At 38.2% G+C, this 25,271-nt stretch overlaps 5 protein-coding genes across 8 annotated transcripts; 3 read left to right on the top strand and 2 right to left on the bottom strand.

The window, feature by feature from the left end:
* Nucleotides 1-492: 492 nt before the first annotated feature.
* Nucleotides 493-4,983, bottom strand: LOC133708309 (uncharacterized). Of its 2 annotated transcripts, XR_009845751.1 has the most exons (3): nt 4,858-4,983; nt 2,092-4,244; nt 493-1,292 (listed from the first exon to the last, which is right to left on the bottom strand). XR_009845751.1 is itself a non-coding variant. In XM_062133781.1 (2 exons), exon 2 carries the CDS (start codon nt 4,197-4,199, stop codon nt 2,253-2,255), a length of 1,947 nt encoding a protein of 648 aa, XP_061989765.1. In that variant the 5' UTR covers nt 4,200-4,244; nt 4,858-4,983; the 3' UTR covers nt 1,674-2,252. The 2 variants fall into 2 exon arrangements, 1 of the variants encoding a protein (XP_061989765.1); XM_062133781.1 differs by lacking the exon at nt 493-1,292 and having other exon boundaries at nt 1,674-4,244.
* A 1,802-nt stretch (nt 4,984-6,785) lies between these two features.
* On the bottom strand, nt 6,786-11,600 carry LOC133709743 (actin-related protein 3). The gene is made up of 9 exons (XM_062135587.1): nt 11,102-11,600; nt 10,529-10,988; nt 9,991-10,137; nt 9,689-9,781; nt 9,380-9,499; nt 9,108-9,218; nt 8,441-8,566; nt 8,231-8,329; nt 6,786-7,457 (listed from the first exon to the last, which is right to left on the bottom strand). Exons 1-9 carry the CDS (start codon nt 11,146-11,148, stop codon nt 7,377-7,379), a joined length of 1,284 nt encoding a protein of 427 aa, XP_061991571.1. The 5' UTR covers nt 11,149-11,600; the 3' UTR covers nt 6,786-7,376.
* A 1,064-nt stretch (nt 11,601-12,664) lies between these two features.
* LOC133711167 (cell wall / vacuolar inhibitor of fructosidase 1-like) lies at nt 12,665-13,204 on the top strand. Its single transcript, XM_062137329.1, has one exon. The coding sequence runs from the start codon at nt 12,665-12,667 to the stop codon at nt 13,202-13,204; it is 540 nt and encodes a 179-aa protein (XP_061993313.1).
* A 3,624-nt stretch (nt 13,205-16,828) lies between these two features.
* Nucleotides 16,829-17,347, top strand: LOC133711166 (cell wall / vacuolar inhibitor of fructosidase 1-like). The gene has a single exon (XM_062137328.1). The coding sequence runs from the start codon at nt 16,829-16,831 to the stop codon at nt 17,345-17,347; it is 519 nt and encodes a 172-aa protein (XP_061993312.1).
* Nucleotides 17,348-19,596: 2,249 nt separating this feature from the next.
* LOC133712837 (oxysterol-binding protein-related protein 1D) lies at nt 19,597-25,071 on the top strand. 3 transcript variants are annotated; one of them, XM_062138953.1, is made up of 10 exons: nt 19,600-20,407; nt 20,915-21,271; nt 21,436-21,523; nt 21,675-21,842; nt 21,929-21,964; nt 22,054-22,379; nt 22,846-23,001; nt 23,219-23,527; nt 24,203-24,547; nt 24,747-25,071. In XM_062138953.1, the coding sequence occupies exons 1-10, from the start codon at nt 19,880-19,882 to the stop codon at nt 24,918-24,920; spliced, it is 2,487 nt and encodes an 828-aa protein (XP_061994937.1). In that variant the 5' UTR covers nt 19,600-19,879; the 3' UTR covers nt 24,921-25,071. The 3 variants fall into 3 exon arrangements, with proteins under 3 accessions (XP_061994938.1, XP_061994937.1, XP_061994939.1); XM_062138955.1 differs by having other exon boundaries at nt 20,270-20,407; nt 21,004-21,271; XM_062138954.1 differs by lacking the exon at nt 21,929-21,964 and having other exon boundaries at nt 19,597-20,407.
* The last annotated feature ends 200 nt before the right edge of the window (nt 25,072-25,271 follow it).

Here is a 25,271-nt window from a genome sequence, read left to right as displayed (position 1 = left end):
ACATACCGCTGCAACAATTTTATTGTCAAAAGAGTATTTCCAAAAGAAGCGTCTCTCTGCTTTTATGCAGAATAGTTACATCAATGGCAAATTCGCACCTGAAGTTTAAGAACTTCAGAATATGAAATTCAAAACCAAGATACCAATTACGGAGCTCAAAAAACAGGACTAGATACCAGATGCATAGTTTGCATACTAGTACAAAAACTGAATAAAACAAGAAAACAGAAAGAAGAAAGGGGAAGAAAAAAAATGCAGCAAACTTTATGATAGCGATTACAGCAAAACTGTCCTTCAAGGCTTCATCAGGAAGACATGCAAGGCAAGTGACTTCCACTGAGCGGCTTCTTCAATACTATGTAAAACATGACTAAAACACCAAATTTCTACAATAAATTGTTGAGAAACAATGAGAAATAAAACACGACTGAAACACCAAATTTTTACTGTAAATTGTTGAGAAACGATGAAAAACAACAGGCCAACATCACCAAACTTAAACTATTCATTTTAGAGAAACAATATTATCTGTCCCAATAAAAAAGAAGGAACAGATATCATGGATTGATCCGTGAAGAAAGTACAAAGCTATGTCCCAGTGAAAAATGTACAAAAGGAGCATAACATAGGTCTCCAAGAAGAAAGAATTAAACCCTAACCAACCCTTTCATTCCCAACTCATTTACAACGAACCAATGACTCACAACTCACCCCCCCCCCCCCCCCCCCCCCCCCAATCCCAAGTACAATTCACAATTTACATTACACAATAAAAACCAGTCTTCCAGGAATTAGCTTCAACAGAAACTTGGGGCCAGGGTGGCTTCTTGGTACGATACGATGTATTAATCGCTCAATCTTGACTCCCTAGTCCTCTGTCCACACCAGTCATTGACATTTACAACACACTGATATGGACAACTAAGGACAGAAATTCAGTACAAGACTTTTACAAGCTCGCTTGGTAAGCCTAATACAGTCATAAAAACAACAAAGAGGGCATTACATGTGAACCTAATACAAAAGTCTATCTTTACACAGAGACATTCAGTTGGTTACATGCGCACGGATAGGTCTCAACCTAATATATCACTAATTCGAGAACACTCGCTAGATAATTTGTTACACAGAACTAATACAGATTCTAGGCTTCAATAAAACAAGTTGAAAGCCAAAGTAGTCAAAAGGCTTCTGTTGCACACTTGGCAACGCATCCATGTAAGACATCTTCCACCATGTGACCAGCACACGCTGATTCAACCATAAAAAGAAAGAGTTCCCCTCTCTACTCCCTGGATATGATATTAAAAGAAAACCCGCATGTCAATAGACATCAGATAAATTAACTTGCCAAGACACCACCTCATAATCTATACTGCCACTTCAATATGATAAGAAGAAGAGGACAAAAATGAAAAATAGCAAATCAAAGTTCACAGTCAAACTAGCCATTGCGTAAATTAAACTCCGCCATAGGCACAAACATAAGACACATTAGAAAACAAGCAACTCTCTCCCCAGTTACTTGCAGATCAAAGCTATTCATACTGACTTGCCAATGAAAACTTTTAAGAGTGAGGAAAGATTTAGATATCATTCCACACCACAGCCAATAAGTTGAGCATATATCAACAATTCAGACATACTTGTATACACCAAACATCACTTAAATGTCAAGAGAAAAGAACACAAACAACAAATTCTTTTTTCTTTTCCTTTTGCGGCATCCCTCATCTTTATCAACCTTTCAGCTAAGATAAAGCATAGGCTGCACTTGAGAAATAAAACAGAAAATCTAGAAAAACTCCCACAATCACATAGACACAAGAAATTTTCAAACCTATAAATATCACAAACTCCATAATCAATTGTCTTAATGAAATATTAGGTAGCACAGCAATTAAACCAACAAGATAACAGCAGCAGGATATGAGTAACCAAACCTGAACAGTGATATCTTGATAGGTATGCTACTGAAAGTTACTAATTGTTTTCAAAACACACACTAATTGCACTAAATGTTCTGTAGAAAGCAGTATAAAAGCAAGGGGGAAATTATCCTTCCCTCCTATGCACACCAATAGAACTTACTTCTCCGAGATGAAGCAACTTTTGCAGGTGGGCCCATCGAAACACATATGAAGATGCAGATAAACAGTAGCTATCCCAGGCTAGACACACTGTTTGAAGGTCCAAACATATATTCTGCAGTCTCAAAGACATACCAAAGGAGGACAAATAGTCTACTTGTGTCACTCAGATGGCAATCGTCTCCTCTTCCCATAATCCACATCCCTTGATCGAGAACGATGATCATCTTCTGGCATTGCCTTGGACCTGCTGCGAGGTCTTGAAGAAGAGTGTCCTCTGTCCCGGTCATCCTCATAGGCCACGTCACGCTCCCTCCGCCTATGGTCTCGGTAACTATCTTTTTCTTCCTTGTACCTGGGCTCCCTGTGCTCCCTCTCAGACCTATCCCAGTCTTGTTCCCTTTCATCACGATGCCTCCTCTCAGAGGTTCCCGTCCAGTCACGCTCAGATTCCCGTTCCCTTTCCCTAGGGGCAGCACTTGACCTAACTGATTTCTCATGAGTTGCCTCCCCATAGTTTCCATACTCAGATGCACCATCATCACCACCATAGCTCGATTCCCTAGTTCTTCGATCCTGTTCTTCTCCAGTCCACCCAGCCATGCTGGGATCATTCCACATCGGGGCATGATGCCCCTCCATTCCAGAAGAACCCATCATCCCCATCCCATTCGTTGCCATTCCCCTGCCAAAGAAAGCTGGGTTTACATGAGGAGCAACCCCAGCAAGTCCCATTGCATTAACACCAGGAAATTGAGGAAGCATTCCAGGAAAACCAGGACCAGGAAACCCTCCGTAACCACCTCCTCGACCCATATATGTTGGATCAAACCCAGGACCCATCATACCCGGTGCATTCATCATACCTCCAACAGGACCGCCAAATCCAGGACCTCCAAGGCCCTGTCCATAGCCTCCTCCATTAGCACCAGTTCCAACCCCAGCATTGTTTCCAACCATGTTCCTTGCACCCATGGCCCCTCCTCGTCCCCTCCCTGGTCCTCCACCACCAGGACCTCTGTTGAGTACTCCCTGTCCACCTCGTCCCCAATTATTACCCCTTCCAAAATTTCTCCCTGTGTCTCCACCTTGATAATTCATATTTCCCCCTCTCCCAGCACCATCATTCATAGGCCTTCTTCCTTGGGGCTGAGTCTGAACCTGGCCTTGGGATTTGCTGACATAAGAATCTCCCATCTGCTTTAAAGTTTGTGAAGAAGCAAAGGCGACAACACAAGCTCTCCCATTAAAAACATAACCATCCATTCCCTCTTTGCATGCACTGGCAGCCACTGGATCATAAAAATCTACCTGACAATAACCTTTGGATTTACCACTGGCTCTCTCATCAAAGAACTTAATTTCCTTGATCCTCCCAAACTGAGACAAAACACTTTCCAGCTCAGCATCAGTAGTCCACCAATGGAGTTCTCCCACAAACAGCGTGGCTGAACCATTCTCAATTGGGGGACGAATTTGGTTTTCATTAACCATTGGACGATTTACATTTATCTTCATATTCATTTGATTAGCCGGCATCTGTGGAACAGCTGGAGGACCAGTACTGCAAGAATTCATTGATGGAATAGGCCCATTGGCAATTTTCCCAGTAAGATCTGAAGAAGAATCAACACCAACATTGGACGGCATAGTTGCTGTCCCCTGAAAACCCATATTCCTGACTTGAGCATCATGTGTCATCTCCATAACCCTCCCCTTTTGAGATCCCAGTTCTGGCACCTTAGACACTGGGGGCTGATCCTTCTGTTCAGGAACACTAGAATACTTTCCTTCAACTGAAAATCCCGGATTTTTCAGTTCCTGAGAAACACCAGCTTGAACTCTTACTTCAGGAACATTATTTTTCTGAGCTTGGAGTCCTCCATTGCCAACACCAGCAGGTGGGTGTGGTGCCTCAGGTCGGTGCATCTGCAGGAAACCTTCCCCAACATTAACATCATTGTAGAGATCGTCATACTCGTCATCTTCTACCATCGGTTCTTCATCTGCAAGAGCAGGTATGGCTCCACTTTCCTGATATTGGAGCTTCTGAGCACCTCCATACTCCTCCTCTTCATAATCTATTTGCTCCTCGGCCATTGGATCCATTTAGACCAACCAATCAATACAACTCAAGGACGACAATATCTCTACCTATACGATACAGAAGAAAGAAAGAAAAAAGATCTAGCCTTTAGACCCATCTCAACTGCAGAAAAGAAATATATAGAGGGACAGATCTGAAAACCAACACTCTTTGTGGTTAAGAGTAAAGATGACCCCAGATTCAAATTAGTTCTACCTCATCTACAAAGAATGAAAAAAGGGAACATCTTTTCACAACCAATTGCTTACAAAACTGTGTGGAGCACTATCAACTTTCAAGGTATACCCTTTGTCATAAAATTTGAGAAAATACAAATCAAACTTGGGAAATCGTAGATTCCACAATCGAATTTGGTAAATAAGAATATCAGAGATTATCATACTCAGGAGGACTAAATTACTAAATACCATGAACCCTAACCCTAGAGAGCAAACAAAGATTCAAACTTTCAAACTTTACAATCAGGAGAAACAGGTCAAGCACATCACCCAGTTCGGAAAATCTCAAAGAACAACCAGAAAACGCAAACACCCAATTTAGGGCAATGGATAAAGTACCAAACTTGGAGCTTAAACGATTCAACACAATGCATAAATTGATAGAAAAGCTCAAATCTTTGAATGAGATTCGAGCACAGATTTGCAGAGATTATTGGCTTACTATCTTCGTCTTCTTTCTTCTAATTTGAGTTGGGTTCTTGTTCTAGCTACCAAAGGGTCCGACGAACTCGCAGTTGGCTCCGCCTTCTCATCAATATCAAATTCTGTTGCTCAAGGCTATAGGCTATTGTTTGGTGATTTTTTTAAGATATTTTTAAATGTACCCGGTAAAAATCTTTTTACACCCAACTCTAACAAAATTAACTCAATTATTCCAATATTATCCTTTATTTGAAAGGAAAAAAAAAAGTTCGTTGCACAGCCTGCACTTCATCGCTCAATTTCATAATTTTTCTGTTAAACAAGAAACCAAATGAAGGTTTCTTTATTCAATTTTCAATTTCTAACTTTCTACTCCTATTATCTATACTATTATTAAGAGAATGAGCTTTGTTAGCCAAAATAAAAAATTTTGACAAAAATGACCTTAAGAGATTAAAATACTTTGAGAATTAATTAAATCACAATGGCTATTACGACAATTACAAATTATATTTTTATTAATAAAAATAAACAAAATAAATCCCACAACCTACTTTTCTCTTCCACTAACTTCTCTCTGCAATAACCGTTTTCTTCTATTATCTTTTCTTTTTTATTTTCTGAAAAAAAAAAAAAAAAAAATACTTGCACATGCAGAGCATGTGTGGAGGAAGGCTAGTTCTATATAAGAGAAGATTTGGTTGGGCTTCTTATCTCTGTAATTTATATCTAGCAATAAGTATATCATCAATATTTACATATTCTTATATTGGAAATTAATTCTAGTTCTCATATTGGAAGAGAAAACAGATGGCTCGTATTGGGGGAAATGGTAGTGGGGATGCAGATGGCTGCAAGTTCTATGGGGAAGACGATGCACACTGCAAGTTCTTTTTTTTTTCTTTCTTTTTTTCCAGTTACTATTAGTTGTTTAATGAAAGGGGCAAATATGGAAATTAGACAAATGTTTGTTAGGACTGGGTGTATAAAGATTTTTGCTGGGTATATTTAGAAACACCATTTTTTACCGTTATAACCAAGTCCTAGTTTCCTCTCCCTCTTATTTTTATAGGGGCTGTAGATTGTAACACAGTAATATAATCTGCCTCCTTCAATGCTGAGATTTATGCTTAATGTCCCCTTTTTGTATTCGGCAATTTTATTAAGACTTGAAAACAGCTGCATCAGTCCTTTATTTAAAAAATAATAATAATAATAATTGACCCTTTACTTATTTTTTATTTTATTTTATCTTTTCTAATGACCTTCTACCTCTTTTAATAGTCGTATTTCATTTCATTCAAATGTCGCAAAATTTTAAATCGAAAAAAAAAATGTCTTGTATTTATTTGTCATCGAAAAAGAAAAGTCACAAAATTTTGGCTGATGGGACCTTCATATCCACCCAGCAAATTGTGTTATCAAAAATTCAAAATCGAGTGCTGGTCATGTCGAATTGCCTGTATGTGATGCAACTCGCTCAATACATTCAATTTTTTTATGAATACTTGATATAGTCTATCGTTAGATATCTAAATGATTTACGTTATGCTCTCTTGTGTTCTTTTTGGTCATGTAGTATTGAGTTCAAATGATCATTTTCAGTAATTTTTCTGACATGAACACTACAGTTCATTCACAATTGGGTGTTGGAGACATTGTGCTATGAAGGATTAAAGAGTAACGCCAAGTTCGGTTTCGATGCGAAACAAAAACTCATCAGAAACCAATCTCCAACTAAAGTTCACCTTGTGCGAAAAATAATTATAGTCTCCAACTTTGGAACTTGAAAGTTGAAAGGCCTTTTCTTTTTCTCTTGATCTGACTGTATGAAGCACCAAGACCAAAAGGAATCCCAGCTGGTAAACACAGAATGGTCTCATCCGTAGATTGGAAAAAATAATTATAGGAATTAGACCCTGAAAATGAAAATGTCTTCCGAGGGTATTCAAAAGGTAAAAAGATGTCTTATTAAAAACTCAACATAAATTTAACAAAACAAGGTTGTTTATACACAATCTGTAACAAAAATATGTCGAACTCAAATTAGAAAGTGTTGTACTACAACAAATGCAACCCAAAAGAATTGAACTAACTACCTGAAATGTGTATATTATAACTGAAGGAAAAAAAAACAGGAAAAGGGTAATAATCTTAAGCAACTATCTAAGCTGAACACCAAAACTGCAATTCAGCCAGGTTCGCATGTCTACCCAAATCGCGATTCTCACTCTGATCCTTTGGGCCACTTGGACATGTATTCATCAACACCGTACACTATTTCCTATTTGGCTTCTAAGAGACCGATTGCCCCCTAACAAAACAATCATTACAAAAGAAACCCCACATCTCTTATAAAGTTAAGATCGAGTAACTATATTTTACACCACCTCTTGACATGACAGCACAGTCATTCGGATGAAACCAAGCAAATACCAGAAGGTAAGTTACTGAGCACGTTGGAGGTGGAATCGACAAGGCATTCCATTTTTAATCAGGATTTGCCAGCACATGATCCAGCCAAAATGGATATGTGCATCAGTACATCCCCTTGAAAACAGGATTTGTTCTACAGATGCTTGCCCCATATTCCTCATACTCTGCTTTAGTATGGCAAGCCTGCACGCAGATGAGATGCATCTCAATCAACATCAAAAATTTGGCAAGGGGAAAATAATAAACTTTAGCTTTATTATAAGCATAAGAAACGGTGAAAGCTCGGCATTGCTGCTGAGCCTTCAGAAATAGAAAGGTTCTGTGCATGTGGTTTTGGAGAGAAGATGGGTGACAACCATGTTTAGACTGCCCCTCTCTAACTGTCTCGTGACTGATCAGTTAAGCTCACTCCAGTTTCTGAATACTAGTTTTCAAAGCAAATTGCATAAGGGACAAGTCGGACTGGACCCTTGATCCAAGAGAGGGGATGCAAGAGTCTAGCGACATCCAGAAGCAGTCTACTAATCAAGAGAATATAAGATACTTGATTTACTTTAACAAATTTAAAGAAGGGGGTAATGGGCACACTTGCATAGATTAATACCAGGGAAACTCAATATCATATACCCATTTTTGCTTAGAAGTTGAAATGAATGTAGTTACTGGCAGTAGAGTGAAGCTGCATAGTAGAGCAGCTGCACTGGACCACCACTAACGCTGCATTGTTATAGGTGAACTTACTGACCATTCACATAAATAGAGCAGCTTTGCAGCCAATATGTGACTGGCTAATTAGCCACCATAATTAAAGCATATGTGCCCACAAGTACAAGAGTACACAGGTCCAACATTTGAAGAACAAATGGAATATGAGGTTTTAAGCTTTCTAGAAAGCAGGATAGCAATGCAATAAGCCAATAATCACCATGCCACTGATTAGAAGGAGAAACTCATACCCCAAAGAATTCAGGCGTGGATGCAAGTACGGAGCCTCCAAACCAAACTGCATATCTCTGGATGGGATGGCTTACCACATTTACTTCCACTGGATGCGACTGCAGACCCAGACAAACATAAAAATCAAATGCATTGACTGTGATGAGAGTGAAACTTAACAAGTTCATAGACAAATACATAATGCAAACAAAACAAAACAAAAAACTTACTTTTAGTTCTCCACCGACTCGAGCTTCAGATGCACGAAGCCGGGCATCCACAATCTTCTTTATATCTCGTTGCAGCCTTCTATGGAAGTCCTTGAACATCGTTGAACCTCCAGACAACACGATATTCTGATATGAGTAAGAATAACAAGACTACATCACTAAGTTGTATGAAGAAATCTGAAGTGCAAGACTACCATGGGCTATACGTCTGGGCCATAAAAACAATTCAAGCACCAGACATGGGCACAGAGGAGGAGATAAATGCCAACTGGAACTGAATGATCGTGCATAGTTAGATGAAATTGTAGCAAGAGTAAGCATATACGAAGAAACAAATTTAAGTCACATGAGAAAAAAGACAAAGAGCATCGTGGCACTATGTCTGGAGCTTGCAACTAAACAATTAAAACACCGGACATGGGCATATTTAAATTTTTAGATTGTAGCAAACAATTCTTATACAGTAGACAGTAAGGCATAAATGAAGAAATTCATTCAACCTATGTCCAAAGAAAGAGTGAAAGACCATAGTGACAATTCATTAACACCATTATGCGCCTCAATAACAACATTTGAGTCATGAAGCATATTAATTCTTATTGCTTAGATAAAATTATATTTTATCCATGAACAAATTAGCACAAAATGTGTTGCAAGGCCCACGTACCTTATACAAAGACCTCCTGGTGTCAATTGGGGCAGACTGAATACACTTGTCAATTACAACTGGTAATGGAGTCGTGAAATCGCTGCTATAAATCTCAGGATTAAAAAATACCTGTAAATAAAATCAAGATCGAATTACCAGAACAATGGTTAGCAACAACTAAGAAGCAGTCATTGAGAAGAAATTAATTTCTTTTCTGTCTGTCAACTGAGATAGAAAGTAAAAATCATGCTAAAAAGGAAAAGGGGTGGTAGTTAGAAGGAGAAACAAACCTCTGGTCCGAGAAATCGTTCATAGCCAATATCACAAGTGTAGGGTGCCCCTGTCTTTGGTTTAATGCCTTTCCATTGCTTAATATATTTGGATGGTTCTTTATCGTGCTTATTGAACTCCTGGAATCATTGGAGAAACAAGATTTTATCATCTAATAATCTACATATTGATAAATATATAAAAAGAAATACACAAAGATCTGAGCTTGCAATATAAATCTGTGTAGCTCATTATAACAGGTATAAAGAAATAGTACATCTATTTGAAACAAGTCACTAAATATAAATTAACATGGAGGTAAAAATGACCTTGACAATGTCAGAACTAGTATAGCAATACATTTCCTTCACTTTGCGAGCTACATCAAAGGAGTCTTCTGGTGGCACGTTCTCTCCTCTTTCCTGCACAGAATGCGTAAATCATGAGTATACTTAGTCATGAGTGCAATTAATTAGCCAAATTCCCTCCAATTTTAAACCTAATAGGATTTAGGATTTAGAGTATGTCCTCAGTTCCAACAACTGATCCTAGCTTAGCAATAATTTTAATGACTGACCAGAGAACATAATGACCAACGGACAGATAGTAGTGAGAAAAGAAGACAACATACCCGCATAAGCTGTTGAACAAAGAGAGTGACATCTCTCCCGGCAATCGGAACTGACTTGATGCTGCTCCCAATCACATAACCTTCTGCAACAGGAACAACATGACTTGCCCCATCTCCAACATCTACTACAACACCTGTCATCTCACACTAAGAAAATTGTAGGTCAATCTATGAGGAAATGTTAAAGATATATCAAAACAATAACAAAAATACACGCACAGAGATGAGCACTTCTCCTAACAATAACAGCACCAAAAGAAAAACAACAACAGAATCCGGAACCCCCCCCCCCCCCCCCCCCCACAGACATTTTCACGAATAGCAAATAAACTCTATGTAGTTCCTAACTTTAACACCTGAATAATAAACACAACGAAATGTAATTCATAACCACAAGAGCACTGAATGTCCAATACTAACCCTACGGGCAATTTCACGAATAGCATATAAACTCCATATATAGTTCTTAACCATAACATCCATATAATAACATTAATACATCTTCTAACTACAACAATGTCGAATGTCCAATACTAACCTTAGAGGTAGTGTAGCCAGCTGCGAGAGCAAGTACCGAATTCACAGCAATGTAAAGGCCAGGAACATTGAAAGTCTCAAACATAATTTCTCCGGTGTACTCCCGGCTCTCCGGGGCAGTAAGCGGGCTCTCAGTCAAAAGAAAGTAATGATCTTCAGGATCACAACGCAAATAGTTAAATATACACTGCTGCCAAAACCGCTCCATTGAATCCCAATTGTCCACCTGCCCATGACTAATCGGATAGCTCAAATTATAAGTAGAGCTGGATCGAGACTTCTCCAAAGCCTCATCCCCTATGAAGAAATCAAGATCAGCCATCACACCCGCATTGTGCTGCGCTACCCAGCTCGCCTTGGAGGTGCTTCTCGATTGGTTCAGAAACGATTCGTTGACAGCTACTACAGTGGGGACAATGTAACACGGCTCGACGTTTCCGGCGAACCCCATCTTAGTATACCTATAAAAAAACACGAAGCTAAATCAATGTCGGCGGAGTGTTTGAATCGAAAATTTAAATAAATTTCGATTGGGACATATCATCGAACAAGTTGTGTGCATAAGAAAACGTACCCGGTGCCGTTGTCGATGACGACTGCGGGGCGAGAGGCAGGGTCCATGAGAAGAAGAAGATTGAGATTGGGATTGAAATTGAAGTTGAGTTTGGATACTATGGATCTGCAGCTGAGATCCAAGAGTGGGAGTGAGGGAGAGGATCATGGTCGTGAAGAGCGCAGGTGTTGTGGTAATAAAGAGAAGGAAGAGAGAGGTGTTGGTGTTGGTGTTGGTGGTGATGGTGATGGTGACGCAGACTTGGATCGGAAGCGACTCAACAGAGCAGAGTTGCTGCACCAGTTGGTGGTTGTGGAGATTGGTGTGCGACCCATTTTCAACGACGGCGGTTTAAATCAGCGACAGCTCTCATCGACTCCTTCATCATCATCATCATCATTTGTTTGCTTTTCTGGGATTCGATGATTCGGGAAAAATGGAACAACGGCGCACCGACTGATCGAGACGACCCCTCTCGCCTTTTCTATTTGTCTTTGCTTCTGTTTTGGGTTTGTTTATGATTTTGTCGTATGGGTTGGGTTCAAGAAAACGACGTTGGGCTCTTCTCATCCATGCCTCCGTTAGGAAACCACAATTTTGCGTGCAATGGCGAGTGTTTTCTGTACACTAAAAATTAACGGAATTTTATTCACTTTGTATATAACACTCTAGTATTGACCTCGTAGTGTGGTTTATTAATGTCAAATTAATTCGAGTTTGTGGTGTGGGTTAATGGTTTAGATGGATTATTATTGGAAGTCTTATTGCAATCATAAATATAAATTTCTTTAAAACTAATGAAATCATTATCGAAATTTCAGTAATGTGACTTTATGTCTGAAGTTGAATATATCTTTGAGGTACTAAGTACCGATATTTATCTAAATTTTAATTGACACTCATATTTTCTTCAAAATTTTTATAAATTACAAACCAAAATTTATATCGAGTTGAAATTTTAAATCCTATTGCAGATTTTCTGTGCACGTAGTAAAATGTTAATTAAATTGTAAGAAAAAAAAAATACTTATTGGATAAATTGAATTTTATTTTGCAATCCATGGAACTTTCCTTTCCTTTTAGGCTGTGTTTGTTTCACAGATTTTGGGCATTGGGAAATGTCATTTCCTGTGTTTAGGAGTGACAATGGAAAGGAAAAAGAGGTGGAAAATGATTCCCCCCAACCCACCCCAGGATCCACTTTCCCAATGGAAAGGAAAATTATTCATTTCCTTTCCACAAACCAAACAGAGCCTTAGTTTAGGTGAAAACCTATATTTAGAAACTTCCCAAAAAAAAAAAAATTAGAAAGAAATTCAATTCATATAAATCATATGATCCAAAACATCTAATACAAATCCTTGATTTATAAGTAAATTGTTTATATCTGGTGAATGTACGTGATTATCGGATCTGTTAATTGTCCAAATCATTGATTTTGATTTGTTTCTCTTTTTGTCCATCTGTGTGTAACTGTGAGCTCATGAGACTCAATATATAAGAGACTCACACCTCTCACATAAATCTTCAACTAATTTCCCAAACCCTAACCCTCTTCGATCTGTCTTGCATAGCCAAATTAAAATGAGAAGTATAATATCTGTAGCAGTTCTCATATACCAAATTTCATTTCTTCCATTAACTCAGTGCAGGGTTTACCTACCAACGGATGCCAATCTCATTGGCCAGACATGCCTTCAAACCGCGAAACCCGATCTTTGTGTCTCTTCTCTTGAATCGGTCCCTGAGAGCTCCGATGCAGACATCAAAGGCTTAGCTCTCATAATGTCCGACAATGTACTCAAGGGCAAAGCACAGGATGCTCTGAAAGAAATCAACGAGCTGATTAAGCAGACACCTATATCGAGTAACAAAGCCTTACTTGCATGCGCAGACTACTATGGCACGATCATAGAATTTCATATCGAAAAACAAGCGCATGATGGAATTACTGGGAATCAGCCTAGGAAAGCTGCACAGCTAGCCATGGATGATACCGTCTATTTGGTCAATGAATGTAACAATGGTTTGGGTTTTTCACCTAGCTCTCCTCTAACAGTTATGAGCGCAAGTGTGGCTGATATTGCGACCATTACTAAAGCAATAGTGCAGATATTGTCGTGAATATATATTTACTCCCATTATCTCCCTGTTAATTGTTGTTTTATTTCCAGCTATATATATATATATATAGAGAGAGAGAGGATCAAGAGAGGACTAAGTGAGAATGTTTTTATTTTTAAGATGTATTTTAATAATCACAACCGCTTATTCTTAGAGCAAATTCACCCGTTGGGTCACCAGGTCACCCACTATTCACTGATTTTTAGTGTTAATTTCACCCTCTGAGTCACGAGCACAGTGTATTTCGTGCCCTAGGTCACCCTGTACAGTGCTTTGGGTCACCATGGTGACCTGCACAATGTATTTCGTGCCTTGGGTCACGGGCACAGTGTATTTCGTGACCCAGAGAATGAAAATATACACTAAAAAGCAGTGAATAGTATGTGACCCGGTGACCCAACGGGTGAACTTGCTCTTAGGGATGACATTTGTACCCATTGGGTATTACCCACCCAATAATAATTCGCGGGTAATACCCATCAAATAATTCGTGGGTATGGGTATTTACCCACCCATTTCTAAATGGATAAAACCCATACCCACCCATTTACCCATTTTCAATTCTCAGTGTTTTTTTTTAAAGGATTTTAGCCTATTAAAAGCTGGGATTTTTTTTTTATTGACAGATACTTATTACTACTTTATTGTTTTTCTTTAATCTTAACATTTCTAGTTTTCTACCACTACAAACATTCACTCGTTTTCTACAAACATTCACTCGTTTTCAATATGGGCAATTTTTTTTTATTTATTTATAATTTTTTTTCGTTATACTTGCTTCAAACATCTACCACTACATTATTGTTTTTTTTTTATCTGAATATTTCTACTTTAGTGTTAAGTTAGTAAATAACTTCAATGATTACAAGAAAAAAATTACAAAAATGAGAATTCTAATATCTAAATCCTATATACTAAAATAAAGGTGAAGAGTGTGCTCTTCCTCTGGGTGTATCAATGTCGCCCTGCATCCTCTGAAGTAGAGTAAGATCATCATCTATTGTTCATGGCAACTCCTCATCAACATCAACATCATCCTCTAATGTGCTAGGAGCATCTCGTATCTCACTCCACATCCAATCACGAGCACACATTAAAGCCTCCACTGTGTTTGAGTGAAGTCGATTCTTATGCGGGCTCACACATTAAAAATGTAGTGAAGAATCGCAGAGAGGAGAAGAGTGAATAGGGTTTGGGTAAAATTTAGGTACCCGTGGGTAAAACCCATACCCACCCGTTTCTATAATGGGTATTTCATGAACTACCCATACCCACCCAAAATTCTTAAACGGGTACCCATACCCGTGAAAAAATACCCAAACAGAATAATTACCCACGGGTACCCATACCCATGGGTTAAAATGCCATCCCTACTCATTCTTTAGTTACCTACACACATGAATCCTACAAAAAAATAGCCAAATCGGAAAAATTTTAACCATTTGATTAGCACAATTATCGTTTTAATTTTATGATTTTATCTAACGGACTACATTTGTTTACACAATTTTGAGTGACCAAATGATTATGGATTTGGTTGATTTTTTTTTTTTGAAAGGGTGCAGCTGCCCTCAAGCCTTGATTAATGAAATTGCAGAATACAAGGAGGGGACGTAGAGCATAAACCCCGGATTACAATAAGCATAAAAAGATAATCCTGAAATAATACCAAGATTCTCTACAAAATCTATGTATTCTAACAAGCATCAATTAGCAAAGAGTGCACAAATGGCTACTCTATTTGCTTTGACATAGCGGTGACACACCGGAAATATAACTCTATTACGAAGAAGCATGCATTATTACAAATAGCACAGCTTTCCCACTATGTTGCCGCACGGAAATAAATCCGGCGACACTCAATTTCATCCTGCCACTAGGAGGTTGCGTCCATTTGATCAAGCAAATAGCTCATTGATTTGGTTGATTTTTTGTAGACATAATTCTTGCATATGAATCTAAAAGATCAACGGTTGAAATCATTGAATTAGATCATATCTATTGTAAAATAGTAAAAAATTCTTAAATTCTTAAAGTAAGGATGTCCTCTCTTGTTCCTCCCCATATATATATATATATATACAGGGGTTATTGGTTGCGGACGTCCGTACCTAAGGATTAGGTACGGATTTCTCATTTTTCCCCACTTTCCGATCATAGTTTCACATCTTAACCGTTCAGTTTTTAGGTCCTAATGTATAGATCATTTCTGCAAATTTTCAGCCAATTTGGTGATCGTTAAGGCATTCAAAACAGCAATTTACAACAATGAATACGAACGGTTCCGAATATGTCGAACAGGAACCGTTCGTATTCATTGTTGTAAATTGCAGTTTTGAATGCCTTAACGATCACCAATTTAGCTGAAATTTTGTAGAGATGATCTATACATTAGGACCTAAAAACTGAACGGTTAAGATGTAAATGTGTGATCGGAAAGTGGGGAAAAATGGGAAATCTGTACCTAATCCTTAGGTACGGACGTCCGCACCCAAGAAACGTTATATATATATACAGGGCCCTTCCACTAAGGAATCCCTTTTTTGGTCTTTTATAGGGATAGGGCATTAGACCAACTTTTCGATCATACTTTCACATCTCAACCGTTCAGTTTGAAGGCTCAATTTGATTGTCACGTACATATGGATGAAGGCTCTTATCGAAACAACTCCAAAATTGGAGCTATATATCAGATTTTGTGTCGAACCATAAGTTGTTGTAAATCTATGGGGACCAGGATTGAATGCAGACCAAAATGGACTTCCTCATCGACTGTAATCCCTGATTAACAGCTGCTTTTGGATGTGCTTACTAATGGAATTCTTACCAAACTCGAATCTCGGAAGTGAAAACTTAATTTGAAATTTTTACTAATATATATACGAAGCACTCATGCTCAATGCTATAGAAGCCATACAAGATACAAGGGATACATTTGAATTTTTATGAATTTCCATAGCGTCTGATGCACGTAGAAAATCCGGGCCACACTCATTTGTCTCCAACTCAGCATTGCCAAGACTACTATCTACTTATTTTTGCGTTGCTTATCTCTGTCAGCTATCATTGTCAGTTCAACTAGTGGCAAGGAATTCAATTAACCTTATTTGTAATCAAGGGCAAGCATTTTGTTCCAGGGTAGTGCTAAGGAAACAATCATGAGTTTCATAATTAAGTATTTCAGGAAAACAAGAAAGGAAAATGATTCCCTTCAATAATGTAACGATTTATTTTCCTTTTATACTAAAAATTTACTTTTACTTTTGCGCTTACCACACATAAAAAATGATTGAGATTTTCCTTTGAGTTTTATGAGAAATCAATATTGAAAAATTTTATACCTTTTATCGATCAACATTGACTTGACTAATATATTCAAAAGTTGTTTATGAATATACTAGTCAAACATTGCAAAATCTAATCGGTCAGACCTCAATGAATGGCAATTAGTATTTGATTCCTTATTTTCCAAGTATATTAAGGCTAGGGTTAAAGGATTTGATTCATGATTCAGTCTTGTAGAAATTAGGTCTCTGATTTTGGGCTATATAAATGCTCACACTTTCACCAAACCTATCAACAAATTCTCAAAACCCCCTACAAAATTTGTGTGCATAATCCAAGATGAAGAGTTCAGTACGTCTAGCAAGTTTCGTATGTCTCATTCATGTTGTGTTTCTCTCCATTAGCCATTGCAGGGTTTTCCTGCCGAACGATCTCAGGCTTATTGAGCATACATGCAACAAAACACCACACCGCGATCTCTGTGTCTCTGCTCTTACCTCGGACCCTGAGAGTGCCGGTGCAGATGTCAAGGGCTTAGCCCGCATAATGGCTAATGTTATACTTAGGAAAGCCACAATTGATACCCAACACAAGATCGAGGGGATGATTGCGCATAACCCAGGAGACCAACGCTTAACCAAATGTAGAGATGATTACAAAGTAATCAAAACAAAAATTGACTCAACCAATGCATCTATTACTAAACATGATTATAAGTCGGCCGAGGAAAGCATGAATGATGCTATCGCTGAAGCTAATATATGCGAAGGTCGTTTTCCAGGCAGATCTCCTCTGATATATGAGAACAAACTTGAGGCTGATATTGCTGATTTAGCTGCTGACATAGTAATTATGTAGATCATATTATACCTAGCTTGACATGCATGTGTTAAGAGTCTTAGAGTAACAAGGATAGTAAGCAATGGATTATGGATCGATCCTTTAATAATAAAATTTGATAATGAACAAATAAATAAAGTTACAAAAAGACAGTTTCTATTGGGACCTCCAAATCTGCTCACTTGACCTCACTCTATTATGAATTATTAAATGACATATATAACCTACTATAAAATGACTATTAAGGACAATAATTATACCAAAAAAATTGTTATATTTATTTTCTCTAGACTTTCCAATTCAATAATATTAGATTGCATTCTTTATTATTTTCCCTATCTATTTTCATTTTCCAATTTCACTACATACTCATTAAAGCATTCATATATATTTAATAAGAAATAAAACTATGACTAAGATAAAAATGTATGATATGCATATTGGTCAGGGAGAACAAAATAAATTGTATTATGACCTAAATCTAAATCTATCCATTATACTTGCAAAAAGAAGAAAAAAACAAAAACAGAGCTAGCAAATAAAAAAAAATAAAAAATATTTAAATAATTAATCATGAGGTACAGAAAATAGAGAAACATTAAGAAAAAATTATTAATCTTTTTTTTTTGCACAGCTAAAAAAGAAAAAGTAAATAAAAAAAATCACATAATAGTTCATGTTATTTTATTTTTATTAATTTTTAAAACTCAATACCTTGTGTTTGATTTTTTTTTATTGGATAAGAGATTTATGTTGTCTGATTAAGGAATGGAGATGTAATTAAGATTTATATAGTAATTAAATCATTGAAATGACTAAATTTTTTTATTATAAAGATCTTAGTTTATTTGTAAATTATATGAGTGAGGTTATTTGAGGAACTTTAGTGAGGTTTAATGAGTAAATTTAATATTTGAAAATTTGATAGGACGTGTAAAAAGCATAGAGGTAAGTGAGTAAATTTGGATTGCAAAAGTGTTTCCATCCTGATATATGAGTGAAATGGTATTTCAATCCTAATCCTAATATACAGAGTGAATTGAAATTAACTTAAAACTGATGAATGATAGTAAGCCAAATTTCTACTGTTATAGTCCACCCAATATAAGTCTCTGGCTAAGTCCATATAACAGAAAATGAATATTCCCTGCTCTGACTAAAATTCGAAATGGAAAACAAGCTCCCGCCCTATTTGGCATTGCCATAAAGTTGGGGTTAATTGGATTTGATTGGAATTAAATGGATGAATTTATTGCATTATGGAAGGGATTTATAAATGCTCACCTATCCAAAAATACCAAATATTACATCCATATTTTATGTCTCTCAAACAGGCATTTGTATATTCTATCATGGTAAGAGAAAGTCTTGCGTACGGCAGACGCAAGGAACACGTGGTACGGGTAAATCAATCAGACCCTTAATAGGGGGTATTTTGGATATTACACTTAAAAAAAAATATAGACAGTTTCAGAATGAAAGAAATTTTTCATGAGTTTTGTGGCGGTGCGGCTGCAGTATGGAAGAATTTTTCTCACGGTAAACACAGAAGAGCACAAACACATTAAAAAAAATATCGTTCTAAGCATCATACATCATTTTGGAATACAGACAAAAAAACAAAAGCTCCAAAACGCAGCTCAATAAGTCAACACGGTTTACATCCAATCACTAGCCCACACCTGCCCTCACCTCCATCACCCACTATGCACCTCCTGCACACCCAACACCTCCCTCCTTCTCTCCTCCACTCGAATCTCCAATGTCACTTCCACACTGACGCCCCGGTCCGTCGCTCACTCATCGCCTTCAGACATCCTCCCAAAACTACCCCCGCCAAAGTACACCACTTGTCCCCATCCCAAGGGCACAACCGTAACCTCACCGTTAGTTCATAGCTCCCCACCGAAGGCATATGGTGCCCCACCCAATCACTACCTGCGCACGTTAGCTGTCGCCTCCACAATTACGCCCCACAAAAACCCAAAAACCAAACCACATTTATACCCGCCCTTTCTTTTTTTAATCATTTTAATTTTACACCACTGAAAAAGTGAAAATTCTTCCATCATACACGAGCGATACAAATAAATCAGATAGTAAAATCAGTAGATCTCAGTCTTTGATATTTATAAATAATTATTTTTTTAATACAAAAAAATTATACTTAATATTATCTGGCCCTTCATTCTTATCACTGTACTTCGATACACTGAATACTCTTTTCTTTTCGCTAGGCCATTTTTAGTGTTTAACCTACCCTCCTAACAGAAATTTAATTTTACTTTTTTTTTTTTGAAGCAGAGCAGTCTTAAATGGATCTGCGTACGCCTAGGCGCAGTGCTTAGTGCTCGCTTCTTCGTCCTTCATAACTCTCTCTCTCTCTTTCTTTCTCTTGGAATCGAAACGGTGCGTTTTGGCTTCGGGCATTGGACTCCGATCCGGTGCTACATTTCCGTCAATCGGAGCCGCGTGATCAGCGTTGGATGGGAGTTAGATTGATCGGCGAGGTTTTTTGGTTGATTTGAATGGTGAGGTGGTGGTGAGAATATGAACCCACTGTGCTGCATTGCTCCCGTTTCGATCGATCGGGACCAGGCCGACCCGGTCACGGCGAAGCAGTCCGGTCACTACCAGCTCGGACTCGACGCGGCGGTTCCGGTTCGAAACGTCAGCTACGGCTCGAAGCCGAGCTACTCCGCTCAGGTCTCGTCGGCGGGGACCGAATCGGACAGAGCCTCGTCCGCCGCGGCGCAACGCGAGGTTGAGGAAACGTTCTGCGAGCCGAGGGATTCGAAGGTGTTCGGCGTCAGTGGAGGCGTCGCCGGAATTCTGTACAAGTGGGTGAACTACGGCAAGGGGTGGAGGTCGAGGTGGTTTCTGCTGGAAGACGGCGTGCTTTCGTATTACAAGGTTCATGGACCGGACAAGATTCTGATGAGCCCGGCCAGAGAGAAAGGCGTGACGGTGATCGGAGAGGACTCGTTGATGTATATGAAGAAGGCTAATTGGAATAGAAATCGGCTTGGCTTGCCGGCGAGGAGGCCGTGCAAGCCTTTCGGCGAAGTGCATTTGAAGGTTTGGCTTTCACTTTTAACACTGTGTTACTGTGTGGTAAATTTGTGTTTTGTATTGGTTATGCTAAAGTTGGTGCTGATGTTATATTTAGTAAATGAGAAATGAGAAGTAACTATACTGTAAGATTATATGGCTTCGTCTTCTTTCGAGTTTTTGGTTCTCTAGTAAGTTTAATATGCTATGATTTTCAGTTTTCATGAGGTGGTTTGATAAAATGAGCTAAATCAATATGATGTGTGAGGCATGAATAGACTGATGGCATATGTATCGATAATCAGATGGCTAGAGACATTTTGATCTTTATTTTGTGGTAATTTTTTTATAGAAGTTACAAAAGAAATGAAGTTACCTTGTGAAAACCACCAAAACCAAACTTCTCCTAAGTTTTGATACCAGTACTGCTCATCTGTGTGCTTTGCATGACAATTCAGAAAATCTATGCTCATGACCTCTACTTTTTGACCTGTTTCCTTTTGGTTACTGAATTTGAAGTGGTCTGGTTTACAGGTCTCTTCAATTCGTGCCAGCAAATCAGATGATAAAAGGCTTTCCATATTCACAGGAACTAAAACTCTTCACTTGCGTTGTTTATCTAGAGAGGACAGAGCTGCATGGATTGAGGCATTGCTGGCTGCTAAAGATCTTTTCCCCAGAGTGTTGTCAAGCAATGATTTAGTGCCTTCAGAAGATATAGTTGTTTCAACAGAGAAGTTACGATTAAGATTGGCACAGGAGGGAGTTGGTGAGCCTGTTATCAAAGACTGTGAGTCAATTATGCTTTTAGAAGTCTCAGAGCTGCAAAACAAGTTGAAGGCTCTTCAGAGTAAACATGTTATGTTGTTAGACACATTGAGACAATTGGAGGTATTTCTCATCCTCTTCTGGTTAAAATTCAAATACATGCAGTCATTGTTATGGCATGCATTTCCTTGCTCAAATTTGGCTTTGATTACATTGCATCCATATGGGTGGATGCTTGCTAGTTGCTAGAGTGAAAAGTCAAACCCAGTTAAATTTTTGTTTTGCAGACAGAGAAAATAGAGCTGGAAACTACAGTAGTGGACGAAACAAAGGAGCGTGAGTCATACTGCAGTCAGGGCAATAGGAGACATAGTGGTTAGTTGTCTTTTGCATTTCCATTATCTTTATTCTTTGTTGAACTCAATGTTTAAAATTGATTCCATGTTCCTTTGGAGACTATTTCAAAAGTATCCACTATGTTCTTGATTATTAAATTTGATCATCTTCTGTTCTCTTCATGCCACAGATTTTTATTCCGTCATGTCAGAGGGCAGTGGAAGTGATTCTGATGCAGAAAATGAAAGTCAAGACGGAGGAGATGTTGAAACAGATGAAGATGAAGGAACATACTTTGATACTTATGATATTTTGTCTTCAGATGCTTTAAGAAGTGCATCCTACCGGAGTAGAGAAGGTTTGCGGTTTAGCACACAATAGATATTCCTTCCTTTCTGATCGGTTGAAGGAACATAAACTGATGCATATGTTTCTTGTGTTCAGATGCTTTAAGAAGTGCATCCTATCGGAGTAGAGAAGGTTCGAAAATGGTTTCCCACACAATATATATTCTTTCCTTTCTGATTGATTGATGGAACATATTTGATATGTATCTTTTTGGTCTTCAGATGCTTTAAGAAGTGCTTCCTATCGGAGTAGGGATGGTTTGGGAAACGGTGGTGGAGATTCTCTCTTTTCTGATCGATTGCATGCAGTTCAGGAGATCATGACAGTTAAATATCCATCTGTGAAAAGGAGGGATAATTTGCCAGAACCAAAGGAGAAAGATAAGCCTATTGGCTTGTGGTCAATTATCAAGGACAATATTGGAAAGGACTTATCTGGAGTTTGTCTTCCTGTTTATTTTAATGAACCACTCTCTTCATTGCAAAAGTGCTTTGAAGATCTGGAGTATTCCTACTTGGTAGATCGAGCATTGGAATGGGGAAAGCAGGTTAGGTTTCCAGCTGTTGTTTTTATTGTTGCAAAGCAGTTTTAAAGGAATACTCGTCTGGTTAAGTTATACAGTGAGCGGATATTAATGCTGGGCTTAAGATTTAGAAACTAATTATTTCTGGAACCTTCAGTTCTATGCATTATATATTGCAAGACAGAGAATTTGCTGAACAGATTTGTTTTCTTCGCTAATTTTGGATCTGCAGATCTATTTTTCCCATATGCATCATCTAGATTGTCTGCATTCATATAATTTCTTTCTGTTGTGTTTTGGGGTTGGGGTTTAGGGTTTAGGGTGGAGTGAGATGCATAGTATTCAAATGGAAGCCTCAGCTAAAACATGTTCAATGAGGTTAAAGAAACAAGGTTAAGAGAGATGAGAATAACTGAAAAGAAAAGAACAAGACAAAAAAAAGTCCACTTTGATGGAATTTTATGAATTCGTTGGATTTCATTCATTGCAGGGGAACGACTTGATGAGAATTCTCCACGTTGCAGCTTTTGCTGTATCTGGTTATGCATCAACAGAAGGTCGGCAGTGCAAACCCTTCAATCCTCTCCTGGGGGAGACCTATGAGGCTGATTACCCGGATAAAGGACTTCGTTTCTTTTCTGAAAAGGTAGTGCATGCTGACAGTTTTAAATATTGTCTAGTAGCATATCCTTACAAACGGTTATCTGTCCATTAAGAAGAAATAATTTAAGAAGATAAAAGTAGCCTCCTCTTTGTTTTTGTTGTTTGGAAGCTTCGGCTCATTGCATTTGAAGCATCACAGCCAAATGTCAAAAGTTTAATAAAACACCGATTGCTGTCTAACAAGCAGAGCTTGCACTCAGGTGAGTCACCACCCAATGATTGTTGCCTGTCACTGTCAAGGAAGAAATTGGAAATTTTGGGCTGACTCCAACCTTAAAGGCAAGTTTTGGGGGCGTTCTATACAGCTTGATCCTGTGGGTCTGCTTAACTTGCAGTTTGAGGATGGGGAAACATTTCAGTGGAGCAAGGTCACTACTTCCATATACAATATCATACTAGGGAAAATTTACTGCGACCATTATGGCACCATGCGCATCAAGGGAAGTGGAAATTACTCATGTAAGCTAAAATTCAAGGAGCAGTCTATCATAGACCGAAACCCACATCAGGTTAGTTTTGTGGTTGTTAATGGAAGGATGATGGCAAAATATCATCACAGATTTCATCTGTCCTAATAGAGTTTTTTCCACGTCGGTGTATAGCATGTGTCTTATTTTCTGGTCCATTTAGGAAGAAATATATTTGAGTAACTACAATTACATCTTAGCACTGTCTGAATTACAGCGAGGTTAATTTCAACATCCCCAGTGTTTTAAGAACTGTGTGCATAAGTCCAATTTGGCTTATTTAATTCTCTGTGGAATATATTAGACTACTTTCTCGAACAATCAATGTGATGATTTAGATTGTTTTTACCTAAGGACTAAAATCAGTTTACCATGATTAAGCAACTCGCTGGGAACCAAATGGAACCCATTTTCTCTGGCCATTTCTGTGATCATTGCAGGGCATTCGCTCTACTTTTAGTTTACACTGCATGTGTTTGCACAGAATGGAATTAAAGAAATACTACTGGATGTTTGGGGGTCTGAGTAAATTTTTTAAATACATGGAAGTCCATTTAATTTCACTGTAGTAGGGAAATTCTACCATGTGCTACTTTTTGTACTGTATTTCAAATGAGTTGTATTGCGAGGTAGTTACTAGTAATTACAATGGTGCCAACTTCATTTCAGCCATTGCTGTTAATAAACTGACATCTGACCTTATTCATGAAATTCTAGGTTCATGGATTTGTTCAAGACAATCGAACTGGAGAGAAAGTAGCAATGTTGATGGGGAAGTGGGATGAGGCAATGTACTATGTTCTAGGAGATCCAACTACAAAACCAAAGGGTTATGATCCAATGACAGAGGCTGTGCTGCTCTGGGAAAGGGAAAACTACGTTACCAAGACAAGATATAATTTCTCTTCCTTCGCAATATCCCTGAATGAGTTAACACCTGGACTATTGGAGAAATTGCCTCCAACAGACTCGAGGCTGAGGCCAGATCAAAGACATTTAGAAAATGGTGAATATGAATTGGCAAATGCAGAAAAACTAAGACTTGAACAGCTACAGAGACAGGTATCCCCCCTTATTTTCTTTTATTTCTTTCTTCTGGATCAATTTGATCATTCACCTATAGATCCTATATAATTGGGAATTGACTGAAAGTGCAGCCAAAGTCATGTCACATCTCTAGTTATGCAATTTACATGGTTATAAATTCCTTCATTTTCTTTCACTAGTAATAAGAGCATCTATTTCTAATGCCATGATGCAGGCGAGGAAGTTGCAAGAGAGGGGCTGGCAGCCAAGATGGTTTCAAAGAGATCAGGACGGTTGTTATAATTACACGGGTGGGTATTGGGAAACTAGGGAGAAAAACAATTGGGATGGAATTCCTGATATTTTTTGCCAGAGCAGTGATACGCCCTCAAGTTCTGTTGAAGAGTAAAGGCATCTCGAGCTTGATCATACTCCCCTTGATTTCTTCCCATTTTCTCAACTGCTCCCCTTGCTCTAAATTTGAGTTCAATGTAGGCTGTGCTATAAGAAAAAAGAAACTACTTGATTTGGTAATGATAATTTTCTTGATCAACAGAACATATTCCACTGTTGATTAGTAATGCCCTTACTTTAACCACGAGCACAAAAGAAGGGGCTGGAGAGAAAGAGCTACTGAAATGGCAGAAATGCGCTTATTTGACGTTTTAAAAGAGTACAGCGCTTATTTGACTTTTGACATAAGTTTTCCTCTATTTGGAATTGTTAAACATCTATTATCCGTTTGTTTTTGGTTACGTAA

This window comes from Rosa rugosa, chromosome 5 (assembly GCF_958449725.1).
Source record: "Rosa rugosa chromosome 5, drRosRugo1.1, whole genome shotgun sequence".
Lineage (NCBI taxonomy): Eukaryota > Viridiplantae > Streptophyta > Magnoliopsida > Rosales > Rosaceae > Rosa > Rosa rugosa.
This window is presented reverse-complemented; position numbering and strand designations above follow the sequence as displayed.